Source organism: Alosa sapidissima, chromosome 2, assembly GCF_018492685.1.
Source record: "Alosa sapidissima isolate fAloSap1 chromosome 2, fAloSap1.pri, whole genome shotgun sequence".
NCBI classification, from domain to species: domain Eukaryota; kingdom Metazoa; phylum Chordata; class Actinopteri; order Clupeiformes; family Clupeidae; genus Alosa; species Alosa sapidissima.
In genome coordinates this window covers 22,751,962-22,775,069 of record NC_055958.1, presented here as the reverse complement: position 1 = coordinate 22,775,069, position 23,108 = coordinate 22,751,962, and the positions used below count along the sequence as shown (strand labels likewise).

The following is a 23,108-nucleotide window of genomic DNA, read 5'->3' as shown; positions in this document are numbered from 1 at the left end:
ATTTAAACAGGAAACTGGCATGAGAAACTGGTCGAATGAATGAATGAATGAATGAATGAATGAATGAGGCAGTTTTGAGCATAACAATATGGTTAAATTAAATGTTTGTGTCACAAAAAAAAATTACAGATGTAACAAAACTGTTTAATTGTTTTGATGTTGCATATACACAGTATATTATAATGACATACTGTACACATAATCAGTTAAAGTTAATCTCCACATTATCTATAGGACATCTAGTATAAATTATATATTTATTTCATCATGAGTAATAAAAATACCTACACTTTGAAACCACATGGTCATCCTCTATGGCTCTTACACCTTTGTTCATCTCAAACACAGTTCTCTGAGAGAGCAGATCCTGACCACATGATTACCACATGAGTCCCACATGATTCACTCGCAACAGTGGGAAAGTTTCTCCATGGAAAAACCTTTTCTTGTTTTGGTCATTGTGTTTCATAAGAAGTTTCCTTTGGTCAAAGAAGTGGCCAAAGGATTCTATGAGTAGGGTCAAAAAGAGGAGTCTGAAGAGGCTAAGAATAGGAGGTCCATATTAAGTACATGGTGGAGAAGCTGAAAGCCATCAGGACCGAAACCAGGACCGTCAGAAGCCTCTGGGTCGAGAGACACGAGTCCAGCTTCTGCTCCAGCCTGGAATTAATGGCCATGAGCCGTACGAGCTGCAGAGAGAGGACGGAGGAATCAGCCCCACATGCGTGGACACATGAACACTTCATCTCACTCAGGGAAAGAAAACAATGGTCTGTTCTAAACCGCATCTCTAAATGAAAAAGGACATCAAGACCATGCATATACAGTTACAGTATGTGCAGAATAAGAGCAGTGCGTTTTAAAATATTGAATGAAGTTCAGAATCCTTAATTCCATAATATCAATGCATTGGGAACACTGCACATTCAATTTCAAATCAAAACATGACCAAAATTGATCAAGTTTGTGTTATATCTTTACAGAAAGTGAAGAAAAAGGTTCTGGCACTGTTAAAAAAAATAGCAGTGTTTGCATTTTTCTTTACAAACTTTAACATTTACTGTATAAATTGAAAAATGTCTTAAAATGTTGCTTTACTTTGAATCACTGCACTAATATCTAGTTGTATTACCATTATTTCTGAGAATTGCTTCACATTTGTGTTGCATGGAGTGCATGGACGATTGAACTACATTCCACAATTCCTCTGCATTTCTGGGTTTTGCCTCAGAAACAGCATTTTTGATGTCACCTCACAAGTTTTCTATAGGATTGAGGTCTGGGGATCGGGCTGGCCACTCCATAACGCCAATCTTTATAGTCTGGAACCAATACTTTGCTCGCTTACTGGTGTGTTTTGGGTCATTGTCTTGTTGAAACACCCATTTCAAAGGCATTTCCTCTTCAGCATAAGACAACATGACCTCTTCAAATATTTTGATGTATTGAAACTGATGATTTCTGGTGTGCGATAACATGAATTGTGCACCACCATGCTTTACTGTCTTCAGTGTACTGTGGCTTGAATTCAGTGCATGTGGGTCGTTGGACAAACTGTCTGCGGCCCCTATGCACTGTACACACAGTACACTGTATCAGTCAAACTACAGAACTGAATCCATCATGAGCACCATTTGCAGGGGACTTACTGTAGTTTGGAGGTCCTGATGCCCATTGGTGCCTGAAGCCAGTGGACTCTCACTTGCTGAGCTGAGGATTGGTTTAACACTCTCCAGAACATGACAGCGCAGTCTGGTGGGGGAAAGACATGACAATACCAAAGGTCAAGACACTTCACATCATGGCCTCATCACCAATTTGAGACAGGGCGGCGTCACACAGGCGTCTCATCGATGGATTTTTCACAGCACACTCACCTGTGCTCCATGACTTTGGCTTTAGGAACCTCCTTCCAGAACTGGGCGAGCTCTGGGGAACCAGTCCCGGCGCTCTGCTCCATCTCAGCGGCCATGACCAGGAACCGGTCCTGTGGTGACGCCTGGAAACCTGCCGAGAGCACATCACGCGCCTGTCACCACCACAGCAGCACAACCTGCTTCTTATCCACTCAGGGAATAACTGATTGAGAGGATTGAGGCGACAGATTGGCCTGCTCTTTCTGAGCAGAAATGAATTAATCAGGTTGAATAGCCGAGGAGACAAATTTTTGGAATATTGCCATTTTTTTATTATTTTTTTTAAGCTAGCCTTGGCACATCTTGAGCTTTGACTAACACTTCAACGCATGGAGGCCTTTGAACGTCTTATCGCTAAAAGTCTTTGCATGAGACGCCCACACTGGCCTGCAGGAAATTGGTTGAAGGGAAAAACCTTTGGGGGCTGCAGCCTCACAGGACGATAGCCCGCTGTCTGACTGCCTCCCCAGAACCTCTTTATTTACTCCTGCCAGAGATTTCTGAAGGCACAGTTTTGGGGAGATAACGGATGATTATTTTATCACTGCTAAAATATGTATGTCAGGGAAAAACAGAGAGAAAGCTGCACTTTGTCAGCACTTTCCCAGAGTTAACAGACAAGACTTTTTTTTGATCACCCAAGAGTCTTTGTGGTGGAAACATCTGGGAAGTGTGTGAGAGAGAGCCCAGATAAGTGCTGCGCTGCACAGTACCTCCATGCAAGGACACCACGATATCCATGGAGGCTCCGGGTTCACAGCTACTGTTGCTGGGCTTCACGCGGTATTTCTCTGGTGCTGTAGTCCGAACCTGCAGAAAGCACATTCTATCAGTCACAGACACTTCCTATTGTTCTTACTAGAACCATGTAGAACATAGATAAGGGCTGTGTTCCATTTACCTTGAAAGCCACCTGGTTTTTCGTAATGTTGTTGAGGATAATGAGGCATTTCTTCTCAGATTCTGTGGAGCCAAAGCTCAATTCTTCCGCTGGACTAAAAACAAAGAAAAATCACAACTTGATAAAAATTCAAACAAACTTCTTAAGGGTTGTAAATTTGATGTTTACACAGAATGACATTAAATGGTCAACCCAAAATCTGTAGTAACAGACTAGAGAAGCTTAGCCAGGACACTGTGTGGTAAGGTTCCACATGATCATAACGGCATGTTTACTTTTTTTAACCTGCCCACCAAAAAGGCATGTCAATTTGCTCTGGCCTCTTTAGATCAAGGCCATTTCACTTTTAAACGACCAATGTCATTTCATTTCATCTCAATCCAGAAACACCAGTATCCCTGATAAACAACTAGGCTATGTACCGCTTCAGATTCCACCAACACAATATCAGTACAGTACAGAGTGTGACTGCAATTACTCCTTAAAAGCACTAAACCCTCCTAAAGGATTAAGATTCCTGCCCAGCGTCTCCAGTTGTTGTTCCCTGGCTCTGAATTCTGGAGGGCTTCACTGTGATCTGCACAGCACAGTACAGCACAGGAGCAAATGCCTGAGGTCATAGTGAGTTCTGCCGTCTCTACACAGGGGAGGAAAAGAACACCCCTGACGATAACAATGAACCATCAAAGGCTCTTCCTACCCATTTCCTTCCTTGAATCCTTTACTGAAAAACTTCCTCGTGGACTAAGGATAGGCACAATCAGTTTATCGCTTTTAATCATGGCCTTAAGTCAGCTGAGGAAACATCAAAATGAGAGCCTCCACTTCCACAGGCAGACTTCCAAATAGGGCTTGGGAAAATGAGTCTGCTCCTTTGAATAATTACTGTGCTCCAGATTACAAACTGGAAGTCAGTGTTGTCTGGCAATTTACCTACTGTAGTTGTGAAAGAGGTCATAAACAACCCAATCTTTTCGTTCTAGCAGAAATGGTTCATTTCTTGAATTCAGTTTACTTGGATTTCTGACTGGAGGAAGCCATAGAAGGGGAGAATTTCCATCAGGTCCATACTATAGGCCTACCTGATATGCAGTAGTGTGCCTTTAAATGTGGTCAGAGGCTTCCGAATTCCTTTCAGTCGACCATACCCATCCCCTTTGTCCAGTTCATCAGGCTTCAAGCTGTCCTCAGAGAAATTCACCTATGGCCAAAAAAAGAGCAACAAGGTAAGAGACAGATGATCTAGAGGGAGACATTTTTCTTTCTTTTTTTTTTTTTTAAAAATGAAAGCCAATCTGGGCCATTTGTCAAAAGGTCAAAGCCCTTCTAGGTCAAACTAAGCACAAGCACAATCCCAAATCAGCAAATTGACTTCCTTTATTTCACAGGAACTAAATATAGAACATGTGACTAGAAGCTAGAGGAAACAGCCAGAATTACTTCTATGGGATTGCGCTTATTAATTTAAAAAAAAAACTTCCATAATGTGAGGCGTCCACTAGTGGTTTCTGTCTGTCAGCGGAGGCCAGCAGAAATATTGCTCTCAACTTAGCCCAACAGAATATAAGGACCTCAAATTAGCCAACTCAAGTCTCATGACAACCCGCACCATTCTCAGTACAATCTGTTTTGGCTTTGCAGAAAGTAAATGCTGACCGCTCCAGAAACCCTTCCAGAAACTTCCGCCTCATATCCACATCACCCACATACACTGGCACATTAGGTGACCACCCAAAACTGCTGAGAACCCACATGCTTTGTGCAAGGTCTGCAAAAGGAGACGCCACGTAACCACCGGTCAGTGGGCACAGCATGCGGACACCCATTTGTTTATCAGTGAAACCAGCCTTCTGGACTCAAGCTGCTACAAGCAGCTGGGGGGGGGAAGAATGGAAAAGCGGACATGAAACCCAGAGGAGGCCAAAGGTGACTGCACGTGATCATTGTGAAAACATCACGAAGTCAGATGGTTGGTGTAAATGAAATGTGTGTCAAATGTTTTGTGTGTGTTAATAATAAAGAAATAGAGAGCCCATTTTGTTCTTGAAATGTGTTTTATTGATCAATAGAAATCAAGTGAAATGAACGATAATGCATTAGTAAAATCAATTACAGTCTTAACATGTGAGCAGTCCAGGCACAATGTATCTGTTTATATCAGGCAGTACAGTGATACTGTATCTGCTCAACTCTGCACACAGAAAGATTTATTGGCTTTGGCAAAACAACCTACAGTATGAACCCAATTTGACCCATCCATTCAATATGACTCGCTGTCTGAGTGTGCCAAGAAAAGTTACAGTACTTGATAAAAGTCACCTGAATAACAATGTTAGTGTAAAGACAATAAGGACTCATCAGAGATAAAGATGACTTATTAACTAGAGAAATGCTCACATATCTGTGATTGCAATACTGGCATGAATGAATAGAAAATCCTTAGATACTCAAGTGCAACCCATGAAAAAAGCAGTCTCTTCTGAAATGTAGACCATTTTTAGTCAGATAAGTGGCTCTCAGGCTGATGTCCAAGTTCAAGATTCAGGGTTGGAGAAAGGCATAGGGAGTGATTCTTAATGGCATGATGACATTGCACTTGAAGCACCAGGCCTCAATGACATCTAATATATTGTAGTGTTGTGGTCATGGCCACTTCAAAATGTTACACCATATGGAAAAATACAGCAAAAAGATATGGAGAGATCCATCTGCAAAATGACTCGGCAATGCAACCATTATATGAAATGAAAGAACCAAATACTTGATCTGTATGGTCAAAAAAAGCGCAATAATTGTGTTTTGATTATCTTAAAATCAACCTTAACCCTTCTTATAAGAACCCTTCTGATTAGGAGTGTGTCTTTAGTAGCAGCCGCAGTCTTTTGAATATGTAAGTATGTTGACATGTTCATTAGGCAACAGAACAATGCAGCATGGGCTGATGGAGTGACTAGATAAAGTGGCCCTGAGATTTCACAATGCCTCTGTTTCATAAACACTGCTTATAACTAGCTTCTAAAAATTAATAAAGCATTAAAAAAAAGTTCAACAGGTTAAATTTGTCTTTTTCATATATTTTTTTCTGAAATGAATTAACCATTCATTAATGGATCAGACTGGCTTGTTAAAATGTAGACTATGGCAAAGGTACACTTAAGAAGATAGAGTGAGGTAACAACAGTTGATAACGTCATCCTTGCTGTTAGGCCAATTAGCCACATTGGCTAAAGACTAGGTGAGCCCCTAGTAGGCTATAAATATCCTCTACAGAGCACTCCGGAATGACATGTTGGGCCAAAACCAGTGAGCATTTTGTTAGGTCTGCACTCTCTTATAGAAATGCATGTTCATTTTGATTAAAAAAAATACATTTGGTAGTCATCACATCAGGTAGTCATTTGAAAAACAACATGATAAAGTAAGAACTACTACTGAGAGCAGACTATTTGAGCGCCAATAACGCAGTTTTGAGGCACAGGGCAGCCTGGAGGAGGAGTTTCTGGGAACAGTGTGTGACAGTTTAGGCCCGTCGTCAGAGACGGGACAGAGCATCCGGACAAACAGCTCCTTGCGCAGCACCTTAACCACGCACAATGTCTTACCACCACCAGCCCTTGGTTCAAAAAAGAAAGACAGGAAATTAGTTGGCCAGTGGAAAGCCTCAGTAGCCTCAGGTGGCAATAGCATTATGATTCCCACCTCTGTTGCAGCAGAGAAAGTAAGCACTGCACTGTATGTACACACACACACACACACACACACACACTTTTTGGTGGAATCTGAAGCGGTACATAGCCTAGTTGTTTGTCAGAGATACTGGTGTTTCTGGATTGAGATGAAATGAAATGACTGGTTGTTTAAAAGTGAAACAAGATGTCTTTGCTATTTACTTAACAATGATGTATCAGACCAAATCCACATGCCACTCATGCCACATGTCCCTCTCCCAGGCACGTAGCTCTCCTTCTGCTCTCCCTTGCACCCTCCCTTGGAACTTTTAGCTTTACCACATCTGTTCCTAGATGTTCACATCTGTGACGTCCAACCATAGCTTTACATTGTGGGCAGGGAGAGCATGAAAATTCACACAGGCTACCCTGCTGCCAACCCCTGATGCTAGTGGGCCTCACTTGCTTAAAACCATACCTCCCAAAGTGTAATCCAAGTAGCTATTGACAACTAACTCATGCAACACATTCAGCAACAGTAAACACAACAGTTTTGGACACTTTTCATTCATTTTTGTGATTTTGTGATTTCCCACACGCCCCGCCCCCCCCCCCCCCCCCCCCCCCCCCCCCTCCACACACACACACAGTAAAAGGAACATAAGTTTGGAGCTCAAGTTCAAATACTTCTCAGAACTGATGCACATCTAGTCTAATGTGGTTGCCTGCACTTAAACTTCTAACATTCACGATGCCCAAGACAGCAACTGGCAAACCGCCGGCAACAGTAATGCCACTGCTCGCCACAGAAGCGTTGGCACAGACTGCAAATGAATGATTTCTGGCCTCTTTGACGCACTTACTACTCGTGGTGTGAGCCTTACTGCAGCTACTTGCATCATGCCAGATCCACCTTTGTTTGAGCGGTGTCAGGAGTTCAAACAGCTCGCCTGAATCACAACACGGAGCGGGTGAATGAGCACAGTGTGCCGGTGCCCTGCCTGCGGATTGGTCAGGACCCTGGCTAATGATAGCAGGACTGTGTGACCAGCGTCAGATGTGGACGGGTGTGAGCCAAGAACTGAACTGCAGGCTGCAATCACACCATCCTCTCCTCAGGGATTCTGAGCCCACCAGACGAGACCGCCCCAGAGTACAGAATAACAGGCTCCCACAGAGCATAGCACCCCAGCTACAAGCAAGGTCAAACACAAGCCACGAAATGGACATAAAAGGAGTCTTGTAGGCAGGGGCCACAGACCGTTTTAAAAGATACTGGACCACCCTTGATAAAATGACTTCCTCTAAAGCATGGGACAAGACTCCGCTCTGGGCTTTAAGGCACCTTCACAATCCTGAGGTCGTGAGAAAATGCACGTCTCTGGGGGATATGGTTGGATAAGCAGGTACAGTGCTACGGATTAAGCCTTACAGAGCAGACAATAGGAGCCCTGCTGCCCAATCAGAGCTTTAGCACCAGCTAATTCAGTCCTTCCTCAGAGGAACTAAACAGGTGTAATCTCCAAGAACAAAATATATGGACCAAATATAAATAAATAAAACATCAAAGGAGTAGAGACAACCTCACAAAACCCTGCACACTGTGCCTTCATATAATCAGGAACGATAGTGAGGCTAGTGCTGTTATTAATAAATTATTCAGCACACTGTGGGCGCTTTACCATACATTAATGACTAATGAGGATACTAGTGGCTGGCTCAGGACAAGAATCTGACAAATGACCCTGAGAGGTGTAATCAGAGAATCAAGGGCTTTTTAACAAACTGCAAACACTGTACGTTTTGAAAGGGAGGTGAAAATGTTTTTGTTTTTTTGCTGTTGTTTACAATTCAACACCACATACTGTATTTGGCCGTGTATGTGTCTGTTCCAGTACTATCATACCTTTCTGGGCTTGGCGACCACCTCTGAGCTGTAGCTGGACTCCAAGCTCTCCTTACAGTCCACTTCTGGGTCCTTACACTCACTCTCATCCTCGCTGACAATTGGTCCGTTCTCAGAGACAGGAGACTGGAAGTCATCGTCAGGCAGGGGAGGATAGGTGTACTGGAAGGAATCCTGAAAAACCAGCACCATACTACTTCTCTTATCAAACATCTATAAACCAGCACCATACTACTTCTCTTATCAAACATCTATATGCTGAATCGTTGCTAAAATGACATTATCAGTCAGAGCACCCACATTGCTACACACAGACAATCTAAATGTTATGTCATTTCTTATCAGCAAACATGTTCAGACTAGTACAGGTCTCCTGTTTGTGGTGTTTCCTCAAAACAACACCATTAGTACGTACCGTTCCTCCCATGTGCGGGGGAAGGTGTTCTGGGCTGATGTAGGTCTGCATCTCACTTTTGTTAACAAACTTCAGTTTGCTGATAGCCTCTGGTCCAAGCCATGTCTTCACAATCTTCCAGGCAGCTAGCATGGGGACAACAAACAAGAGGTTGATGGAGACGGCCGACTTGACTGATAGAATCAGTCTATTACGCTAATGACAACAAACTACTGTGCCTGAGGAAAGAAATACTCACCATTCATGATCCAAGGCATCTCGTACATGATCATCTTGGCTGAAATATGAGCAGTCACAAAGAAATCAATTATAGATTACAGCTTGTGTCAAAAGACCAACTGTTTAAAACAACTCTATTCTTAAAATAGTTATCGACTTAAGCAGATCATACAGCTCATAAAGGAGTACTCGAACATTGAGTGCCCCTATGTGCCCACATATAGTATGTATGACTGAAACTAGATAGGCCAGTTGAGTGGGATCTGTTCAGCAACTATTTTCTGGGAGACACAGAAGTGAACTGAATTGGCTTTTGTTAATTGGAGAAGAAAAAAAATATTTATAGACTTACAATTCAGAATGTACTTACAGAGGAATTTTGGGTAGAATACTTTGAAGCAATTAATGATATATTTCACAAACTCCATATCCTGAAGACAGAGACAGAGACAGAGACAGAGAGAGAGAGAGAGAGAGAGAGAGAGAGAGAGAGAGAGAGAGAGAGAGAGATAGATAGATAGATAGAGAGGAGACAGAGAGGGAGAGAGAGAGGAGACAGAGAGGGAGAGAGAGAGAGGAGATGAGTGGCATGAATCACATACACAGGCTCAAAGCAGAGTTCAACCATACATTTCATAAATTTCAGAATTTCATAAGCTCAGTAAGGAGACTGTTTGCACAGGCTGAGATATTTACTGCCCCAAGCTGGGAAATGACCCACTTCATAAAGACTGAAACTTTGTCACAAGTTCTGCAGTGCACTGTTGTTAATCCATTTTTTACTTCCGGCCACCCGCTCTCTCCTCAGCTCCAGGAATACCAGTTTGTCAGTAAAATAAAAATGTCTCCACTGCCGAGTAAGCACACCATGCAAGATCCAAGCAAGAGATACATGTTGCTATACTGAGTCATTCATTTACTAAAGGTGTTACACAATCTCCTTGTTTACTGCAGAGAATAAGCAACCATGATCTCTGTAGGCTGTTGCTACAAATGTGTTCTCCATATCACCATCAAATGTCAAAAATGCTTAAAAACAACCAGTTTTTACAAATATAGATCGATCCCAATAACTAAATTATATAAATGGTGAATGAGCAACTTCTCACTGTGTATCCGATCATTTTTCATGGCTATCCTGTAAAACAATAACTTTTTTCCTCTGGTAACTTGTGGAGAACACATATTATCCCCAAAACACATAAAGTATGTGTGTAGACACCTAAACCAGAGAGAGGTATGCTATGTAATCATGCAAACACAGAAATGTGGTAAAGACAGAGTCAGAGTCCAGAACTAGAGTCCAAATTCATCAGAGAAAAAAAACCTAAGAGTTACCTGCAAAATCCTCCTTTACATGTTTTCAGTGAAGAACAAGACACATATTTCAACATATTTCATCAATAAACTGTTATAAAAATAAACTGTTATAAATCTAGACAAGACAGTTTCAAGAAGCAGTTAAAATCTAGAGACAATAAGCAAGATTTATGTAAAAAGAGACCAAATTTCATGGTAGTTTTGCACAAAAAAGATTTTAAAAAATTAAGTCACGGAAGAAGGATCCATGCGTATTATGCATCTTAAAAAGATTTTACAGATGTCTACTAATCTGTTCATTCCATACTAGTCCATAGTATGATTAGAATGGTGATTTTTTTCCACTGTGCCTGCTTTTCTTAAGTAGGCCATTTCAAAGTGGATGAGACAGTAGAGACATGGACAGAGACTGACACAAAGAAGAAAAGATGAAAAGAGACGAAAGGAAGATGAGAAGAGAATGAAAGAGATGGGGGAGAGAGAAAAGCAAATAAATGAGAGTGTGACTACGGCCTGACAAATGAGCAGGAGAAAAGGTTTGCTCCTGTAGGGAGGAGGAACTGAAACAAGTCAGTTTATGGATTAGACAGGCAAGTTGGATTGACCAAACGGATTTAAAGGTCACTTTAATCTCCAACGTGTTAAACCATTGAACAACAACAATCCTTTCAAGCCTGCATTCAAACAGCGAGAGATATTAGGATGCACAGCCCAGCCAATAAGGGCACACAAAGGCATGATAATAAATACTAGTTATATGTATTTACACATGTACAATAGTGAGTACATAGTCAAATGGTAAAAAAAGTATTAAATAGTCTAAAAATGAGCCCAAAAAATATTCAAATAGTCAAATGTTAAAAAGAAAACATTGTTTTTATTGGACTACTAAATAAATAGCCCAATAAACTAATACACTGGCAAATAAAGAAAAAAGGTAAGTCTCTTTAACGTTCTCGCTTCCAATTTGGGAATAATTTTCTGGGAGAAATGGGTTTGGAGAATATGATCTATGTGTATGTGTAGGAGACAGAAAGAGGGAGAAAGACAAAGGCAGAGATAGCGATGGAAACAGAGATAGAGAAGTTGAAAACTCCAGAAATATTAGCTATTTGTTCTTGGCGACACACTGAACATGTGTGTACTGCAATTTAGACACTGCAGAATCCCGTCATTGTCTCAAAGCAAAAATGATGTGAATCAAAGCATTATGTCAATTTTGCCTATATAGACGTCAAACACAAACATTAATGTATATAATTGTCAATTATTTAACATTGTCCTGAGCACAGTTATATCCAAGTATATCCATTGGAGCTGCAAATAATACTTTTCATAGTCAATTAATCTGTCCATTATTTATTTTTTTATTAATTTCAATTAGTTAAAAATGTCAGTATGTATTGAGGCAAAATATATATTAACATAAGAAGTTAGAATAAACCTTAACCCATCTTTACATAAAAAGTTACTCAAGCCATTTAATCGATTATCAAAATAGTTGGTGATTAATTCAGTGGTTGGCAACTAATCAATGTTTTGTGGATGCTGTAATGTAAATAAGGGAAGCACACACACCCAAAAGCATGGAAGCAATTATTGAAATGCTGGCTTACAATGTTGCTAAGGCCTGACTCCGTCATGTCGAACACCACAGTAAGAGGCATCCCTGGCTCACGCTTGGCATAGCGCTCCAGCCAGAAGGCCACATACTTCTTCTTATCCTGGAATGTCTTTGCATCTTTCACATGAAGCTTGACCTTGAACCAGACTAGGAAATACAACAGACACAAAGAATTAAGTAGGGCCAGCAATCTCATCCTTTCAAAAATAATCTCTTTAGACATTTTACCAGCCTCGTGCTCCAATGACGTTACAGAAATTAATATCCAAATCTCAAGAGCAAGCTTGTGGTTACAGTGGCAAGGCATGTTCTTAAAATTATGACATTTTGTGTAGCAGTCTCTCTGCAAGGAGTCATCCTACTTCATACAAAAAGAGCAACACCCCTAAGCAATGAGTTTCTCAACGGTGCCCAAGAAAACAAAACAAGAATCCACTTTTGCCCTAAAATTAATAAGATCATACACAATCGTATAGGTTATGAATGAAAGCAACATGTTTAAAGGGTGAGGTATTTAACTTCAATAAGTCAAGTCAAATATCTACAATATGACAGTGAAATACATACACAGTTTGTTGCCCTCTTTGTCATAGCCATGGAGGAAGACAGCACCAGTCTCAAACATCCACTTGGGAATACTACTTTCCGTGAGGTCTATTAAGAGGGAAAAGGCAAATTCAGGTTATGCACCCAAAAATACATCATTGTTAAGTGTACCACATCTGTTACACTTCGTACACAGGTCAGTCAGTGTAGTCATTAGTTGGACCAGAAATGGATTCTGTGGCTTAGAATAACACATAGGGCTCTGAAAGGAACACAGAGTCAAAGAGAACTGGGGAAATCCAGGAACTGATGCTCTCTGTGAGAAAAACAAGAAATCACCCAAGGGCAAATGTAGGCAGAATGTTCTGCTGTCAGAAAATCATGCCTTGTGTTTTCAAAACTACACTAGACATACAAACCAAAGTCTTACAGCTCAAGTTACTATATTAAAATAAAACAGATCATCTTCACCTAATGAGCCACGATTATTTTGAATGCATGATTAGGTAATTGCCATACAAATACGTTCATGATCTGACCCACATTTATTTACTTATAAGTAAAACCAACCATTCAGGGTGTATTCTTTTCGCCACTGAAAACTTTCATCAATCATTTTCAGTGCGTCGTCTACAACATTCTGTCGCCATGTCAAATAGGCTTCAACCCAACTATCATCCTTCATGAGTCGCTCCACATCTCTGGAATCATATTTGTCTGACGAATCTGGAAGAACATAGAAAAAGACCCACATATAAAACTATTTCAGCAATAAATCTGATATTAGAACCCTCTGGCCTTTGCCCCTCTGAGTGACTGCACATGGGTGATGACATTCTGATAAAGCAATGTTAACGTGACCTAACCTGTACCTAGACTTTCTTGTAATGTATGTCAGGTGTTATTTTAATAAGGGCTCCTAGTTCTGTCAACTTAGCTGATATTTCAGACAAACGCAAACAGTTTCAAAGTCCACAAGCGTGAACACAATGTCAGGTGTAACATTACATTAGTCACTCAAGGTTCACGATGAAATTGTGCATTCTACTGTAACGTTACGGTACTTGCATCGTAAAGCCTGTGAAATTAGTACACACTTTGTCAAAACATCAGTGACAGGTAAGATATACTAGCTAGCTAGCTAGCTACCGTTAGCTAGCAAGCAAGTCCAGCTGGCAAACGTTCTTACCTTGAACATATTCACTCTTGAACCTTTGTCTCGTCTCTTCGATCTTGCTTTCATTCTGTTAACAAAAGAGAATATTTATCACACTATTTACGGAGACATATCTTAATGATGAGTTTGAGTTGTCAGGCTAACGTTAGCTACCTGCTCTGATTCAGGCTGACCCACTTCCGCCATGTTTGTTGCTTGAACTGACTGTCACAAGTAACGTTTGCTTGTATTTAGTTAAAGCGGTCTGTTTGAAACTAGAGCAAGTTCCTTATTTCTTCCCTTTGCACATCAAATTCAGCGTCCACTAATAACCAAAGTGGAACTCTAAAAGTGAATCAGTTAACGTTAAAGCCGGAGAAAAAACACTCAGTGAAAACCTTGTTAACTTAAGTTAATAAACAAATAAATAAATAAAAACCATGTAATTGATGTGAGCGGCTATTGTAGTACAACTGCTACTAGGCAATTCTCCGTGTGCTAGACCTAGCTTCTATATTTATGTTGGAGAATCTGGATTTTCACCCACAAAGCACTTTCGGCTCAGCCCACAGTAAAAAAGTTCAGCCCACTGACAGATTGTGGCGCGCTGCTTTGAGTGGTAGAGCTCTGTCGCTTGTGATGGAAATTAAGTTAGTACTACTAAGTTGTAGTACGTATGTTACAGCGTAGTACGATCACGTAGAAGAGTTTCAGTAACTAGAAATCACAACTTGGCTCTGGTGAGTTTTGTTTTAAATATGGCTATTACGTTTACATTAATGTGTGTTAACCTCGTTGCATACACTATAACTGCATGAGCACATAGCTAACTAGCTAACAAGCTACAATCGTGATGGCTAATAAGATAGTTGCTGCCATAGACTATATATAGGCTACAGTCTATGGTTGCTGCATACTAGCATGTCACCACGTCTGTTTCCCAATTTCTTTATCTGGACATCCCATTCCCCATTACTGAAAACTGTTCGCCTCCATCCCTTGCCAGTGGTTCACAAGTTAGCTAATCATCACCCTCGTCTAATGACCTAAAACAGTGTTTTTCAACCACTGTGCCGGGGCACACTAGTGTGCCGTGAGAGATCATCAGGTGTTCCGCAGAAAATTACCCAAATGTCACTCACTGGTCCAGAAAAGCAACTGTTGCATCAAAGAATTTATAACCACATGCTCTCATTGATTGTATGATTGCACTATTTGTGGTATGCAGGCATTGTACAACGGGGGCCCCATATCCAGTATTCACAGAATCATTACATATCCAGTTCATAACAACAATTAAATTAGATATAGTCACCTAGAAATGAAACAGAGGGCGCTTGTTTTATTGAGCAGGTCTTGCATAGAAGCCATAATAAGGCCATATCTGTGTATTATTTGAAATTTTAATCTATAGTATGTTTATTTTTTATTCAAACAGGATGTTAGTGTGCCGTGGGACATTTTAAGTGTCAAAAGTGTGCCGTGGCACAAAAACGTTTGAAAAACACTGACCTAAAAAACACGTAGCCCACGAAATCAATGGGAAACAAACCAAAACAAGTGCATATATTCTGACGAGATTTCCTAGCAATCACATCTACTCTTTAATGGTATCAATTCTTAAACATAAGTACTGTCTCTTTCAGATGGTGGATCACACAAAGATGGCCCATCAGTGGAACTGCTGTTGGCTCTTTTAAGACTTGTGATGACTCAAGGAAAGCAATACACAAAGCTGATCACCTTTAATGGTGACATCCTTTCATTTCGGTGCAGAAACTCCCATCAAGATGGCGACAGTCGGAAGAAATCAGAGCTCACATGTCTGAGGTTGACATTCACAAAGGAAACAAACTGTTTTACGTCACGGCATGGGGACACACCTATATACAAGGACAGCTCTGCAGATGTAGATGTAGTTTGTTGCTCCACAGCTTTAGATGTGAGAAAGAAAATTGTGGTGCCTTGCCTTTTGCTAAGACTATGGAAGCCGAAATTGTCTTGTTACAAGTATAAACTCATCACATTGACAAGCCCTACTAAAGCAGAGCTCCATGTGGAATTTAACTCCCAGTATGAACTGCAAGATGGTGTCACAATATTCCAAGGCCCCACTGTTCTATGGACACATGAGAACATAGTACATTATGCATCAGCACAGACCAGCAAAGTCAGAAGTATTGCTGTTCAGATGTCTGTTGTTTTTTTGGGAGAGTTATGCAGTGATGTGATTGTATTAGGCTCACAAATACATTCAAAGGAAGAAGTGAATGGTCAAATCAGTGTTTGTAAAGATAACAAAATAGTTGGTTACTCAGTTGAGGATGAAAAGGTGATCAACGGAACATGCATTATTCCAAATACATACAGTTCTGTCGTACAGTGTTCTCTGGTGGTTTCTGCAGAGGAGGTCAAAGGGCACATGAAAGTGAACATGGTGGTAGCCACAAATAAAAAACAGTTGGTCTGTTTTGAGAATGGAAAACTCAAAGAAGTCTGCCAATTGCCATTTGAAGAACCTGAATGCATCAAGATGGCCACCATTGGGAACAGTGGGCTAGTGTTCGTTGTCTCTTTCAACCAAGGAAATGTGTGTGCTGTTTGGAAAGACACATTTCAGGTACTGTTGCACAGCTTGCACTACTTTTTACGATTATGAATCTCTGTTGTCTTATTTCATGTGCAATTGTGGTCAAGTTAGTAGTGAAGTCGATGGAACCTTTGGCCCATTCTTATGTGTTTTTACCTAAGGTCTCCTTTGCAGTGAAACTTGAATGTTATTCCTCATTGTGTAAGTCGCTTTGGATAAAAGCGTCTGCTAAATGAGTAACTGTGAAGTTTGACGAGTCAAAAGGTACTTGATAAGAGCAGTATGTTTTTTTTTTTCCTTTTTCTTTCTTGTATATAACACTGTGTATTAGAAGAATGGACTCCAAAACCTTTTGTGAATGTTTTTTTACTAACCCTAACCTCGAATGGAAAATTGCACAGTACCTTTTAGTAGACTTTTTGCACTTGTTTGTTTTGGATGCACTCTAACGCACTTGGGTATAACCACAGATGTAGCAAAGTGTTTTTGCTATTATGAACACATCCGCTGAGTGTACCTTCTGAAGACATTTAGTGAAAACCTTGTAATGCACACCTGCACTCCTAAGAACTGTGCCCAAAAAAATGACAACTCACTGTCCTACCTCCACTGCCTTTCCTCTCAACAAAAAAAATGCGTATAAACCGGTCATGGTATTAGTACCAGTTATGGATGATTGTGTTTTTATGGGTTGTTTTCCTCAGGTTGCGGCCTGTTGGTCTGGTGTGAGTTCAGTACTCATTGATGACTTTGTTGGCTATGGGACTGACCAGATCCTCCTGGTGTTTCATGACCAGAATCCCGCTGACACCGTAACAAACTTCATTATGACAGACCTCTGTGGCACAATGTACTCTGTGAGTTTAGATTGCTCTAAGCCGTCTCTTTCTATTGTTTTCCCTGCTGAATGCTAATGTGAGTGCATTCTGTGTTTAGTGTGGCCGTGGCGAGATCAGTGAGGAATCTGAAACTTCAGATGCTGCTCAAGGAAATTACCTTTGCACCATACAAGCATTAGAATCCAGACTACAGGTAAGCTCTGTCGAGCTCTATCAGGTCATTTCTACATATTTTAAAAGTGAACTATAATGTAATGTATAGTTCATAACAATTCGTCAAAAGCCACACCTGTATGTAAATGTATATGTAAAGGATCATAATTTATTACGGCCCATAGAGCAACAAAACAATGTAAAGCAAACATGTTCCATTAGATCATGATTAATAGAGTAAGGTTTTCACTCTTTCTGTTCAAAGTCCCCTCAGCAGTGTTGAAACCTCTACCCAGTGCATGCCTTTTCCCACACACCTGCCCTGTGTTTTTTGATCCTTAGAGTGGCCTGACCTTGCTCCAAGACCTTCAGAGAGATGTTGATGTCAAAGAGAGGGTGCTTCTGCAGTCCACTGATGCTCTGGCAGATTTGGTGTCTGGAAGAGAGCACATCATATCAAAGACAGAACAGGTTAGGTTGCTCTTCAGTGAACCTGCTCTTTCATGTCTCATGTTCCAATATGTTTTGCAACCTTTTTTTAAACTCCTCATTCTTTGTTCCACCCTGGGCAACATTACAATTCTGTTCAGCACAGCAGTATTCTGTCTAAGGCATATAAAATGTCAGTTTTTTTGTTCACTTGAAAACACATAGCTTTTATGGGCTGTGATTTGCTGAGCATGGCATATGTAGTGCTGTATTGGACGTGTGTGTGTCTGTATGTGTGTGTGTGTGTGGGGGGGGGGCATAGGAAGGTTTGGTGTCGCTGTGGGAAGATGCTGATGAGGGAGAGGAGGCGCTGCAGGAGGAGAGGATGCAGCCTGAGTCAGAGCAGCAGCCCTTTCTGGTGGAGAAACTCTGGCACCGAGTCATTGAAGACTGCCTGGTTGTAGGAGTGCTCTTAACAAAAGAAGATGCCATGTAGGTTCCTTGTCCTCTAATGATCTTTCTCTCTCTCTCTCTCTCTCTGTTTCTCTCTCTCTCTTTCTCTCTCTCTCTTTCTCTCACTCACACACACACACACACTCACACACACACACACACACACACACACTCTTTTTGTTTCTAATGTTTACACCCCAATCAGACATGGCTCAGATCTTGCAGCCTGTTTTCCATTCTTTATGAGCATTGCGGGCCAAATATCAAATTAAGCCTGAGCTAGAAGCCTTGTGGAATGTCTCATTCCAAATCACTTGGTAGTAATTAGCTTGACTCGACTCCATTTTCTCTCCGTTTAGCAAACAGTGTGAATCATTAGCTTGATCTGTACCAGAACACTGGCCTTGACTCCGTGATAATGATACAGACTCTGCTAATTGTGTCCAATCATGCGTGGCTCCTATGAATGTTATCCGCCAGCTGTCAGTTTTTCGGCTCTTCGGCTCTGCTGTCGCCTTCTGCTTGAGGTCAGAAAGCATTCACATTTTAGAAGGGGCTGGAGACTTCTGACTGCTTCTTTGACAGCAACAGAGTTGCTTGTTCTTCTGCCAACAGAGTTGGACAGAGTTAGTGTGATTCTATCCTGCAAGAGGTGTTATATGAGAGAAGTACAATTTTCAAAGATTTTAAAGTTTCTTTGTTTCTTTTATACTGTAGAATTAGAAATACTTTTGTCTATTGTTGGAAATGCTTCCAGCAGCAGACAGTAATCATCAGCAATGTGCTTACGGACTGTTTTGATGTTTTTACAAAACTTTTCATTTGTTCTTTACTACACTTTGATGTTATCCATTTGAAAAAAACAAATGAGAGCATAGCTCCCCTGTTCCATAATGAACCGCACACATATTCTTTTACAGTTTAGTTGACTATATTTTTTATTTAATATAGATATTGAAAGAATGTAATGTATGTATAATGTGCAATGGGCTTTGTTTAATCACCTGTATAGAGTGGATGAACAGGCCATGCAAGACAAAACTAAATTAGTTTCCGCTGATTTTACAATTATCAGTCAAAATGATTGATGTTTTTGCTGGAAGTGGGTAAACCTTATTTAGAGATGCACAAATATCTCTCATGGCAAGTTCGTGGCCACTTCACGTGGATGTGAACATATAAATGAAGGCTGTCTTCAAGGCAAAAAAAAAAAGATCCCAAAAAAGGCTCTACTACAGCATGCCCACCTCGTTGCCATGGCAACAGTGTCTCCCCTCAGAGCTCTTGTATTTATTTCTTTATTTCTGAATTCTTTTGAGGCTTCAGCTGTGGTACAATCATAGTCCTGCCTTGCTTTGCCTCCGCAATCACATCAAGAGGCGTCCTGAGCTGTCGGGAGCTTGTCATGTGATGAGGACCAGCAAGTCTCACTGTGACCCACGACTCTCCACTAACGCTGAGGACCGTGTCAGTTTCACCTTTACCCGTGTTGTGATGGAGGAGCTCTCCAGCATCAGGCAGCCTGGTGGAAAGCTTATGTGCTACTTAACTGTGCTAAAGACTTTTGGATGTTTATTTTTGCCAGATTGCTTGAGAGTGCCTCTATCTCCCTACTACTGGAGACCGCTCAGGGCCAGGCTGCCACAGTTATCCAGACCCAGAGTCGTGCCCACTGGGTCCCTGCCACCCACCCCTCGTCTCCTCCCGAGCCTGTGGCCAAGAGGAGGAGGCCGGACCAGGCGGAGGGCAGCAGCTGGAGTGGCGGTGGAGGCATGCTGAAGAAGCTGGCGCTGACCGCCGTCTGTGAGCTGACCCCTCTTCTGACCTGTGGTCCTGTCAAATGCCCTGTCATGCTCCATTACGTCCTCAAAGAGGTGTCACCAGCTTGTGTCAGGCCCCAGGGTCCAAAGGGACTCCAGTGTGGACAGATCTCCCTCAGCATGACAGATGTGTTCCAGCCCAGCCCGCTGCACGCTGCAGCCCACAGAGGTATAGCAGCACACTGCACATTTACATTTACATTTACATGTACATACAAGTGGGATGTCTTGTTGAGGCATGCTCCTAACTGTGGCGTAAGTGCTGTTACCATCTTTATGAAATAGGGAAGCTTACTACTTGTACCAGTTGTATGAACATTGGATTCTGTGCTGTTTTTTCATGACCAAATGGGGGAAAACTAATATCTTTATAGCAATACTATAGCAAAAACAACAATTACAGTGCATGATGTCTTATTTTGTGTTTTAGATGAATCTAGAGAGGACCTTCTAAGCCTCTTGGCATTCTTGGACTCATGGTCCTTCCAGATCTACTCCCCAGACCACACCCTGTGTGATGTGAGCCAGTGGTTGCAGGAAGCATTGGGGTGTGAGAAAGTGGAGAGAAGTCCCCAGTACCTTCTGTCCAACTCAGCAGGACCATCTGCTGCTCTGGTCTTTCACTGGCAACAGACGAGCCCCTTCTTGGGAGAACTGGTCATCTATTGCAGGTGCAGCTTTCTAATTGAGTGATCTGGTACAGTGAGAGTGTTATAGAATATTTCTTAGAAAAAAACATGTCTGGTTCTGAAATACATCCCAAGAAGTCAGTACAGCACCAGTGACTGCATCTGATGCAATCCTCTCTAGATTGCCTTTCTAATTGCGGGTGTGCTGTGCCTGCTTTTCTATCTCCTTCCTCTCTCCCTCCAGAGGCCAGTTTGCTCTGCTCAGATTTCTGCACTCTCTGTGTGACTTCCTCCCAGCCTCCTACCACATCCAGCCCCTGAGGAAGGACCGATCAGGGGTGCGGGCTCAGGATGTGGGCTGCTCCCTGGAGAATGAGGCGCTGGCCCTGAGGGATGGACTGTCCAGCCTCCTCACTGCCTGCCAGAGGAGGGGGAGCAGCGGGGGGCCAGGAGGAGAAGGAGCAGCCCCAGCCCCGGCTCCGCCAGCGGTGGACGAGCTCCAGAGACGGCGAGAGGAGTGGCACAGGGACATTGAGGGGAGCAAGAGGAGGGTGGGCCCCCTTGTGGTGATGGAGCGCTATTGCTCGTTGGTCGAGAGTGTGCTTCAGGTTCAGAAGCAGGTGGACGTAGACGTGCTCCTGGGATCAGAGGCCAGATCTGTATTCGCTTCATAGTGTCGCCCTCTTACTGATGAGTTTGAGGTTTCTCACACAAACAACGGCATGAACTGTCCTGTACTCCACACGGCAGCACTTTTACTCCGTTTAACTGGGACGCAGTAGAGAGAGAGAGAGAGCTCAGCCACTGCGGTGCTGTTTGTCCGAATCCTTTCAGAAAAGTCTCTTTGGCCCCTTCATGTGATCTTGAGTGAATGCTGGGTATTCTCCTGGTACTCCGTCCAACCTGGTGGGGGGGATGTTTGCGGTGGTGACATTCACCTGGAAGAGCTCTCTGCAGACAGACCGCCCCTGGGGAGCCAGACTAATGCACTGCTGCCGTCGCCCCCTCTGATGAACTTCTCATGGGGTTCACACCTCTAACATTTTGGTGACATTCGTCAGCCACACTCCCTCGCCCCAGCCCTCTGGCATCTGCAGATGGCTTGTGTGTGTTTGTGTGAAGCCCTCTGGGAACGCCACTGTTCCTTTCATAAGCAGCGCTAGCTCCTTTGTCTCTGCCTTGTGTTTTAGAATAAAGCTTTAGTGCTCTGTGCTTTGTCTCAGGCCCTTCTCTCTCTCTGGAAGATGTTCTGGATCCACATTTCATTGATTTTCATCAGCAATATGCTTCTGGCTCAACACCTGTGGTAGAAAAGACAATCTGCCTTTGATGGTGGTTGTGGTGTTGCTAAAGCGCATCTCATCAATAATGCTTTTTCCTATACAATTATACTTGTGTTGTGTGATGAAAAAGTAGTGCAAGGAGAATGTAGGAGAGGTGTGTGTGTGTGTGTGTGTGTTTTGTGTGTGTGTGTGTGTGTGTGTGTGTGTGTGTGTGTGTGTGTGTTTTGTGTGTGTGCACATGAGTGTGTGTGTGTATGTTTTGTGTGTGTGAGTCTGAATGTGTATGAATGTTTGTGTGGGTGGGTGTTCTTTCATATGTGGTTTTGGCCCCTGCTTTGAGAAGTTAGCCCAGGGGGATTTTGGTGTGTGTGTGTGTGTGTGTGTGAGGCTGTGTTGCGACTAAGCCAGGAGCTGCTGTGTCTCCATCTGTCTGTGCCACTTGGTCCTGTCGGAGATAAACTCCCTCCTCCGTCGCCAGCACACTGCCAATGCCTCTGTCAGGTAATGGGCCCCATTGGGCTCTGAAACACTGGTCAGATGGAAATGGGCTGGGTCCATTTGAACATGAACACTACAATCAGACCTCACAGCATATTGGGGAGACCTTGAATAATACTGTGCATGCTAAAGACATCACTAAATATAGTCTAGCTATGGCACTCCGATGCCAGCACCAACCAAACTTAAGTGTGAAATGCCTTCATTATCATTTTTTCCAGACTTAATGGTCTGCCTCTGTTGGGCTGGACCATTTAGACAGTTTTGAGTTAAAGTTTATATTAGTTTATAGATAGAAATGTTATCTCAGAAACCGATGTTATCTCAGCATTGCTTGCTTGTTGTTCCACTGGTTCAAGCATTTCACATGACGCCTCAGGAACTTCATGTACAAAAGGCTTTCTTTTGTAGAACAAACAAAATAGCCATGCATTAGAACCTCTTCAGCAGCGTTCTGAGATTGTTACTACTACGTCATCTTTTTTCACGCATCCATCCATTTTTCATTGCATTGATGTGCTATTTTCCTTTACATTTGAGCAGACTGTCTAAATTGCAGGAACCATCCACAAAAATTGTTTCTGTAATATCAGGGAACTTACTTACTGACATAAATGTATTATTTCTTATCTGCAGAAAAGAGCTGTTTCACAGCCTGTGTCTGCTTACTCAGACCTCTTTATTGTTTTATTTTTGTAAGGTGGTCGTTGCTCTCATTGCTGCTCAACTTGCTGTGCTTTTCT

General features: G+C 42.1%; 2 protein-coding genes across 4 annotated transcripts; one reads left to right on the top strand and one right to left on the bottom strand.

Moving 5' to 3' along the window:
* Positions 1-123: 123 nt before the first annotated feature.
* Positions 124-14,229, bottom strand: mospd2 (motile sperm domain containing 2). The gene is made up of 15 exons (XM_042084733.1): positions 13,846-14,229; positions 13,705-13,759; positions 13,086-13,241; positions 12,537-12,623; positions 11,962-12,116; positions 9,396-9,456; positions 9,045-9,083; positions 8,807-8,931; positions 8,392-8,565; positions 3,900-4,018; positions 2,818-2,911; positions 2,630-2,726; positions 1,878-2,007; positions 1,650-1,752; positions 124-689 (listed from the first exon to the last, which is right to left on the bottom strand). Exons 1-15 carry the CDS (start codon positions 13,876-13,878, stop codon positions 543-545), a joined length of 1,575 nt encoding a protein of 524 aa, XP_041940667.1. The 5' UTR covers positions 13,879-14,229; the 3' UTR covers positions 124-542.
* fancb (FA complementation group B) lies at positions 13,465-21,796 on the top strand. Of its 3 annotated transcripts, none has more exons than XM_042084731.1 (9): positions 13,465-13,634; positions 15,318-16,291; positions 16,966-17,118; positions 17,198-17,293; positions 17,596-17,724; positions 18,005-18,174; positions 19,721-20,124; positions 20,386-20,626; positions 20,829-21,796. In XM_042084731.1, the coding sequence occupies exons 2-9, from the start codon at positions 15,380-15,382 to the stop codon at positions 21,256-21,258; spliced, it is 2,535 nt and encodes an 844-aa protein (XP_041940665.1). In that variant the 5' UTR covers positions 13,465-13,634; positions 15,318-15,379; the 3' UTR covers positions 21,259-21,796. The 3 variants fall into 3 exon arrangements, with proteins under 3 accessions (XP_041940665.1, XP_041940666.1, XP_041940663.1); XM_042084729.1 differs by lacking the exon at positions 13,465-13,634 and adding an exon at positions 14,242-14,411; XM_042084732.1 differs by lacking the exons at positions 13,465-13,634; positions 16,966-17,118 and adding an exon at positions 14,241-14,411.
* Positions 21,797-23,108: the final 1,312 nt, after the last annotated feature.

Coding starts and splice junctions, on each gene's coding strand:
- mospd2 (XM_042084733.1), bottom strand. CDS start 13,878: ATGGCGGAAGTGGGTCAGCCTGAATCAGAGCAG. Junction 2,912..3,899: donor GGCACACTACTGCATATCAG/GTAGGCCTATAG, acceptor CTTTGTTTTTAG/TCCAGCGGAAGAATTGAGCT. Junction 2,727..2,817: donor AAAACCAGGTGGCTTTCAAG/GTAAATGGAACA, acceptor TGCTTTCTGCAG/GTTCGGACTACAGCACCAGA.
- fancb (XM_042084731.1), top strand. CDS start 15,380: ATGACTCAAGGAAAGCAATACACAAAGCTGATCACCTTTAATGGTGAC. Junction 16,292..16,965: donor TTTGGAAAGACACATTTCAG/GTACTGTTGCAC, acceptor TGTTTTCCTCAG/GTTGCGGCCTGTTGGTCTGG. Junction 18,175..19,720: donor TTAACAAAAGAAGATGCCAT/GTAGGTTCCTTG, acceptor TATTTTTGCCAG/ATTGCTTGAGAGTGCCTCTA.